The 8210-nt window shown below is 45.4% G+C and overlaps 1 protein-coding gene across 2 annotated transcripts in view; it reads left to right on the top strand.

The window, feature by feature from the left end:
* The window catches only part of myoz1b (myozenin 1b), a 20850-nt gene extending 12873 nt beyond the window's left edge, over positions 1–7977 (top strand). The window contains exons 4-6 of one of the 2 annotated variants that reach the window (XM_083788252.1): positions 645–729; positions 1010–1196; positions 6773–7977. In XM_083788252.1, coding sequence (XP_083644378.1) covers positions 645–729; positions 1010–1196; positions 6773–7037 — 537 coding nt within the window. In that variant the 3' untranslated portion in view covers positions 7038–7977. The remainder of the gene's footprint in view (positions 1–644; positions 730–1009; positions 1197–6772) is intronic. The other variant, XM_083788253.1, reaches the window with a different exon arrangement.
* Positions 7978–8210: the final 233 nt, after the last annotated feature.

The following is an 8210-nucleotide window of genomic DNA, read 5'->3' as shown; positions in this document are numbered from 1 at the left end:
ACCAGAACATGGTGAGAACTGAGATAGATTAGAGATGGAGAGGTTCATCGTCACTGACCAGAACATGGTGAGAACTGAGATATAGATTAGAGATGGAGAGGTTCATCATCACCGACCAGAACATGGTGAGAACTGAGATAGATTATAGGTGGAGAGGTTCATCATCACCGACCAGAACATGGTGAGAACTGAGATAGATTAGAGATGGAGAGGTTCATCATCACCGACCAGAACATGGTGAGAACTGAGATAGATTATACAGATGGATGGCCTTTTTTTCACCTTAGAAATATTGCACGAATCAGAGCTTATTTTGTCATTGGACGATGCAAAAATCCAAAGATCCACGCCTTTGTTTATTCTCGGCTTGATTACTGCAATGCACTTTTTTCTGGACTGCCAAAGAAAACAACTGACAGATTACAACCAAAATGCGGCAGCCAGAGTTTTAACTAAAATTCACTGCAATGGCTTCCTGGAGAGAGAGAGAGAGAGAGAGAGAGAGAGAGAGAGAGAGAGAGAGAGAGAGAGAGAGAGAGGGAGATCTACAATCTTGTAGATTAGTTGTATTGAATAGTTTAAGAATAAAAAAATGTCAAATAGCACTGGCTTTGTGTGTGTGCTGATCACTTGTTCTCTTCCAGCAGAACCTGCAGAATTTCCTCATCATGTGTCCACCGACCCCTCCCCCTAAACCTGACATGGCTAATTTGGCTAAACCACCAGCGGGTGCGTATCTATCTATCTATCTATCTATCTATCTATCTATCTATCTATCTATCTATCTATCTATCTATCTATAACTTTAAATCTGTCTCTGCAAATAACAATGTTCACACTCTTTGGTCTTTGACTCTTCACTTCTTCACATTATTATCTCCTCTCCTCTCCTCTCCTCTCCTCTCCTCTCCTCTCCTCTCCTCTCCTCTCCTCTCCTCTCCTCTCCTCTCCTCTCCTCTCCTCTCCTCTCCTCTCCTCTCCTCTCCTCTCCTCTCCTCTCCGCCCACAGTCGTGGAGGAAAAGGTCGACATGGAGGCGGTAAAGCAGGAGAGGAGGAAGAATTACGTGCGCAACTACGTGTCGCCATGGGAACGGGCCATGAGGGGCAACGAGGAGCTGACGGCCACCATGAGGGCAACGATGCCGGGTCCCATTCACTGCCACCCAGACCTGCCTCTATACAAGAGCTTCAACAGGTATAAGGTCCTATTCACTGCCACCCAGACCTGCCTCTATACAAGAGCTTCAACAGGTATAAGGTCCCATTCACTGTCACCCAGACCTGCCTCTATACAAGAGCTTCAACAGGTATAAGGTCCTATTCACTGTCACCCAGACCTGCCTCTATACAAGAGCTTCAACAGGTACAAGGTCCTATTCACTGCCACCCAGACCTGCCTCTATACAAGAGCTTCAACAGGTATAAGGTCCCATTCACTGTCACCCAGACCTGCCTCTATACAAGAGCTTCAACAGGTATAAGGTCCCATTCACTGTCACCCAGACCTGCCTCTATACAAGAGCTTCAACAGGTATAAGGTCCCATTCACTGTCACCCAGACCTGCCTCTATACAAGAGCTTCAACAGGTATAAGGTCCCATTCACTGTCACCCAGACCTGCCTCTATACAAGAGCTTCAACAGGTATAAGGTCCCATTCACTGTCACCCAGACCTGCCTCTATACAAGAGCTTCAACAGGTATAAGGTCCCATTCACTGTCACCCAGACCTGCCTCTAGGAGCTCAAATGCAAGGGGTGTTGATACAAAAAGGACCAGAAACAAACGTCCCATTACTCCGACTACGGACCAACATGGACGTCGGAATTGATGGGTTGTCGGAACAATGACATGGCACAAAAATAGAAGGAGTTTCAAATGCTAGGAGCCAGGAATACACTAGTAGCAGCAGGAACTGAAGGTTACTTTCAATACCAAACTGACAGATAAAACTGGGCATGCAGGGGTTATAAATACACACAGGGTAACATGGTCACAGGTGAGCACAATATGTAATTAACACCGGGATAGGCTGACGGACTAACAGGACACAGGCGAACAACAAGCAGGACAGTACTGGTATACGGTGAGACAAGACAGACAGGTAGCAACTATAAGAAAAACAGGAAACACTAGAGAGCCAAATTCCAATACCCAAAATCTCTGCCTGGTGGTGTTACCGTGAAACTGGTGACCTGCTGAATTATGTGACAATCACATAATGTCAGTGTCCGAGTGTAAATCGTTGCAGTTTGTTTATTAGTTTGTTTATTTGTTTATTAGTTCAACCTAGTGGTATTCAGGCCACATATTTAAGACATCTCTACAAAATAAGGTAAACAAAACCCAACTGAGGAACAAGGAATACAATAAACACGTACAGGAACACAAAAGGCACAGAAAGCACTAACTAAAACTAGGAAACACCAACAGGGAGGGATACAGAACGTGACATATTGTACAACAAAGTGACACACAGGGTGTCCCTTCAGTGCCACGCCCACATCTATTGTAGAGCTTCAACAGACGTCACACACAGTGACGGCTGGGCAATTTACCAAAAGATCCAAGATTGACATTTCTAAATTTCCTGGAAAGAATGGAAACAATGCCCCCTGGCAAACCATTTGTAACTGCACTGCATGGTATTCAATCAATCAAAATCAATCAAATGACTGATAACCGTATGGTTAATCGAATTATTCAGAAGAAAGGTTTGTTTATTTTTTGACACGCACTTCACCACTTTTCAACGTATCTTCATATAATTAGTCCTCACTAATGTTCATGAGAAAATGCCACAATTCCTTTCTGCTCGTCTCATAGGAGGACTGTGGGCAGTTCAGAAGTCGAACTCCGTCCACCGGTGACATCATCGATGGGGAATCCAAGCTATTAGAAACGGCAGGCTTTCTATTCCTGAAAAGTTGCAATGCGAAGAAATGTGGAAGCCATCGTTCTCATGCACGATAATAAAAAAATCTAAATATATTTTTTAAACAAATCTTGTTAAAAAATATATCTGCTTAACGATGTCACTGGTGGACGGGTTTCTGAACTGCCAACCGCCCTCCTATGAGACACAGACTGGTGTCTGACCAGCCCACAGCCCTCCTATGAGACACAGACTGGTTTCTGACCAGCCCACAGCCCTCCTATGAGACACAGACTGGTTTCTGACCAGCCCACAGCCCTCCTATGAGACACAGACTGGTTTCTGACCAGCCCACAGCCCTCCTATGAGACACAGACTGGTTTATGAACTGCCCACAGCCCTCCTATGAGACACAGACTGGTTTCTGACCAGCCCACAGCCCTCCTATGAGACACAGACCAAGTAGAAAGAAATGGTGAATGGTGAAAAGTGGTGAAGTGGTCCTTTAACCCTGCCAAGACCCACCGCTGCAACATTACAACCATTTATATTTTTAATTAATAAAAAAAAATCTGTTCTTTTTTTCACCTAAACATCATCATTGATGTTCATTGTTCATAGTCTTGCAATGCCCATTGGTCATGATATTAGCATATTAATGTACCCCCCACTTAAACCTGTATTATACTCAAGTTGTACAATTTGAAGTCAATAATAGCCCTACACACCTACACAGTGCCACAGTAATTGAACGCTGAAAGTGTAAAAATAGACCCTCCGTCCATTTTTACATCGCCACGCGCATTGCGGTCAGTCCCAGACCCTGTCCTGCTATAGGTCAGTCAGACCCTGTCCTGCTATAGGTCAGTCAGACCCTGTCCTGCTGTAGGTCAGTCCCAGACCCTGAGCTGCTATAGGTCAGTCAGACCCTGTCTTGGTATAGGTCAGTTCCAGACCCTGAGCTGCTATAGGTCAGTCAGACCCGGTCCTGCTATAGGTCAGTCAGACCCTGAGCGGGTATAGGTCAGTCAGACCCTGAGCTGCTATAGGTCAGTCAGACCCGGTCCTGCTATAGGTCAGTCAGACCCTGAGCTGCTATAGGTCAGTCCCAGACCCTGTCCTGCTATAGGTCAGTCCCAGACCCTGAGCTGCTATAGGTCAGTCAGACCCTGAGCTGCTATAGGTCAGTCAGACACTGAGCTGCTATAGGTCAGTCAGACCCTGAGCTGCTATAGGTCAGTCAGACCCTGAGCTGCTATAGGTCAGTCCCAGACCCTGAGCTGCTATAGGTCAGCCAGACCCTGAGCTGCTATAGGTCAGTCAGACCCTGAGCTGCTATAGGTCAGTCAGACCCTGTCCTGCTATAGGTCAGTCAGACCCTGTCCTGCTATAGGTCAGTCAGACCCTGAGCTGCTATAGGTCAGTCAGACCCTGTCCTGCTATAGGTCAGTCAGACCCTGAGCTGCTATAGGTCAGTCAGACCCTGTCCTGCTATAGGTCAGTCAGACCCTGAGCTGCTATAGGTCAGTCAGACCCTGTCCTGCTATAGGTCAGTCCCAGACCCGGTCCTGCTATAGTTCAGTCAGACCCTGTCCTGCTATAGGTCAGTCAGACCCTGTCCTGCTATAGGTCAGTCAGACCCTGTCCTGCTATAGGTCAGTCAGACCCTGTCCTGCTATCGGTCAGTCAGACCCTGTCCTGCTATAGGTCAGTCAGACCTTGTCCTGCTATAGTTCAGTCAGACCCTGAGCTGCTATAGGTCAGTCCAGACCCTTATAGGTCAGTCCCAGACCCTTATAGGTCAGTCCCAGACCATCGCCCTGTCCTTATCCAAACAAAACCTGAGACTAAATTTAACCTCCAAACCACGACAACCATCTCTGGCTTGTTTGTTGCAATGCATCATGGGCCATTGTCCTGCAAGCTGATCCCTTCTAACGCATAAAGAACCCACCTGGTTCTACACAAACACAATATCACAAATATCTAAATATTTCAGAAATATCAAATACATGAGTACTGCTTTAGAAATGTAAACGTATGTTTTCTCATGCCAATAAAGCCCTTTGAATTGAATTGAATTGAGTGCAAGAAGCACTCATGTATTTGTTTTCACTTTAGTAAAAGTAGCAATACCATAACCTAAAGATACTAATAAATTAAATGACTCAACACATTTACTTACAATGACGGGTTGTGAGCTTGAAGATATAGGCTATTTTGGAACAGAAGAAGTATAAAATAGGGGTTTGTAATAAAATAAATCGAAATCTGCAAAGTAACTATTAACTAAAGCTATCAAAAAGTACTTCAAAATTGTACTTAATTACAGTAGACCTACTTCAGTAAACATACTTAGCCGTATAGTTACTTTCTGGTCAAATATGGTCAAATTATGGAACTTTTGTATACCGTTCATTCAAGTGAGCGATAGGGAGGCAAATCTACAAGCGCACGACGTGTCACTCGTATAGATTGGCTATCTATATTCATATTCATATTTTATTCATTCCATAGATTCATAGATATTCATATTTTATTCATTTCATAGATTTGTTTATTTGTTTGTTTGTTTGATTTTTACTCGAGTCGAGACCCAAAGAATTGGTCCGTCACCTAATGGGTCCTTAACCCATTTTGGGAAGCAGTGCAGCAAAGTCTCCAATGCATGCATGGCCACCATACCGTACACACTCTATAATAACACACATCGCTATGACAACCGGCCCTGTTTAATCATCGGCAGTAAAGACCTGCATCCTATACCTGCTTGGTTGCCATGCTTACACGGAACTGCTCACATAGGGGAATATTATGAGCCCTTCATACCACTTTGTGGACACTTACAAAACTTTGTGTTCTCATGTTGCGTTTATAGCTATCTAGCTATATATCTCGAGTTGTTTATATAGCAGACTCCTCACTCCAATGTGCACTTGCAACTCCAAAGCAAACTCCACATGCCCCAACATTTTATTGACCTGCCATACGGTACCCCTACATGTGTTGGTTCGGTGGCATATTCACAGATACCGATATGACCCGATATGACAAATAAGGGCTGATACCGATACAGTATCGGGACATCTCTAAAGGTTATTCTACTGCAAAATTGTGTGCACATTGCACAGCCTGCTTGGTGGGAATGTCATATTCATATTCAAATCATATTGAAATAGAATGCCATCTGCTGATATGTGAAAAACAGTAAATGTATACCTGGAACACAGACGGTGCTTCCTATTTCACCTGCTGGTGTTGTGTTACAGCAATATTGGTGACCTATTGATTTTTGTTGTGTATATAAGAGAGCTTCCCGTTAAGGGTAATATACCATTAAGACAGCCATTTCACTTTACAAAATTACATAGCGGTACTAGTATTTATATATATTGGAAGAAGCCGGTTTGTTTGTGTTTCTGACTTGAAGTGAGAGAGAACTAGAAAAAGTGTTACACCTAACCAGGTCTCCACCTAACCAGGGCAGGTCAGGTTGTGGCCTCCCGGTGGCGCTATAATAGGCCAATGTGAAAAGGGTGCCATTTCTTTTTATGCCTTGGATGGCAGTTGGATGATTTGAGGCCTTTTGTTCCAAAAATGTGTTTTGCAAAAATCCACCTGTTGGTGGCGCTATAACAGGCCAATGTGAAAAGGCCTGGGTGGGATATATATAGGCCTACGTACATTCACTTTCTCCACGATTCAAATCCAACTCCCGCACCAGCCACGCGACGCCAAACACACCAAGAAATGTCTCTCACACTAGTTGCTAAATTGCTGATTCAGCTCTGATTGAAAACGTTTTTTATACCCTGTCACAAACGGATAACTTACGTACGTATACACCATGTCTCCTTCCCGCCCACTCCCCTCCCATCCCCCTACCCACCCACACAGGACGGCCCTCCCGTTCGGCGGCTTCGGCAACAAGGCCTCCAAGATGAACATGATGGCCTTCGAGGTTCCGGAGATGAACATGGTGGGACACGAGGAGCAGGAGTCCTCCATGTCCTGCGTGTCCTCCATGCAGGCCGAGATGCGCTCCCGGCCCTCCTTCAACCGCACGCCCATCGGCTGGGTGTGCAGCGGAGAGGACGGCTCCCAGCTCCACATGGAGCTGGACCCCATGGCCTGCTTCGACGGAGAGACGGAAGACCTGTGAGCTCCCGGGGCGGACAGACGGACGGACGGACGGAAAGACCGACTGGCGGACGGACGGACAGACATGCACGACGACGACCACCGACGCACAGTGGTTCTCAAACGTTTTAATTTCAAAGATAACACCCTATCTATACCCCCGATAACTCTCTGAGAGCGTATAACGAACGGAACCGTTCCTATACATACATACACTCTCAGAGTTTCAGACCTGTATGAGGGTCCATTTGGAAACCCCTCCAGCAACCCTGTGTGTTCCTGGACCGCACTTTGAGAACCACTGACCTACACACACACACACACACACACACGCACGCACGCACACATACACATACACACACACGAGAGCACTCACCACATGCATACTTGCAGGAGAATGGACTTGAGACACACAAAAAGACACGTGCATGAGCGCACGCATGAGCACACACACACACACACACACACACACTGGGCGGCAGCAACCGAGTGTTGTTAGTGGGTAGAGTGGGCCGGGAAATCAGAAGGTCGCCGGTCTGCCGCCCAGTCGCAATATCGAGGGCGAGAAATGTCACATATTTTTGGCAATTGTACAGCGATGAATGCCCCCCGAAACAATTAAAGGGCACCAAATTATTACACACACACACACACACACACACACACACACACACACACACACACACACACTGTAAGGTACTAAACATGTTGATATTATGTCTCTATTTGAGTGGAATATAGAATGACTTTTGATGGTCTCATGTGTGTTTCCTTGCCCTTCCATCCTCGACTGTGAATGAGTCTTACCGCAATTTGTTTGCATTCTGTGATCGATCTGACATGAGCCATTAGCTTGAGAGATAAACTGATAGGCACGCCGCACTCTTAAAACTCTGCCTTTTGAAAGACAAATGATGTATTTATTCAATAAAGTTCCCCTTTACACAAGGTCCTCTTTTGTATAGCCTTGTATATGCGTTGATTTTTTGCTGGCTGTGCTTTCACTTCAACTCCTGTTCACCATTTTTGCCTAATGTCCCCCCATTTTTGCAGAATATTCATCCACTTTTGTCTCATTTTCATTTCTGGTCAGTGTTTATCTCCCATCTCCCAAGAAGACAAACACATCACAGACAGTTGGTGCACTGCGATGCCTCCCTGTGTCAGGGGTATTATAGTTGTTAATTATTCAGTC

This window comes from Protomyctophum parallelum (assembly GCF_964188405.1).
Source record: "Protomyctophum parallelum genome assembly, chromosome: 17".
Lineage (NCBI taxonomy): Eukaryota > Metazoa > Chordata > Actinopteri > Myctophiformes > Myctophidae > Protomyctophum > Protomyctophum parallelum.
This window is presented reverse-complemented; position numbering and strand designations above follow the sequence as displayed.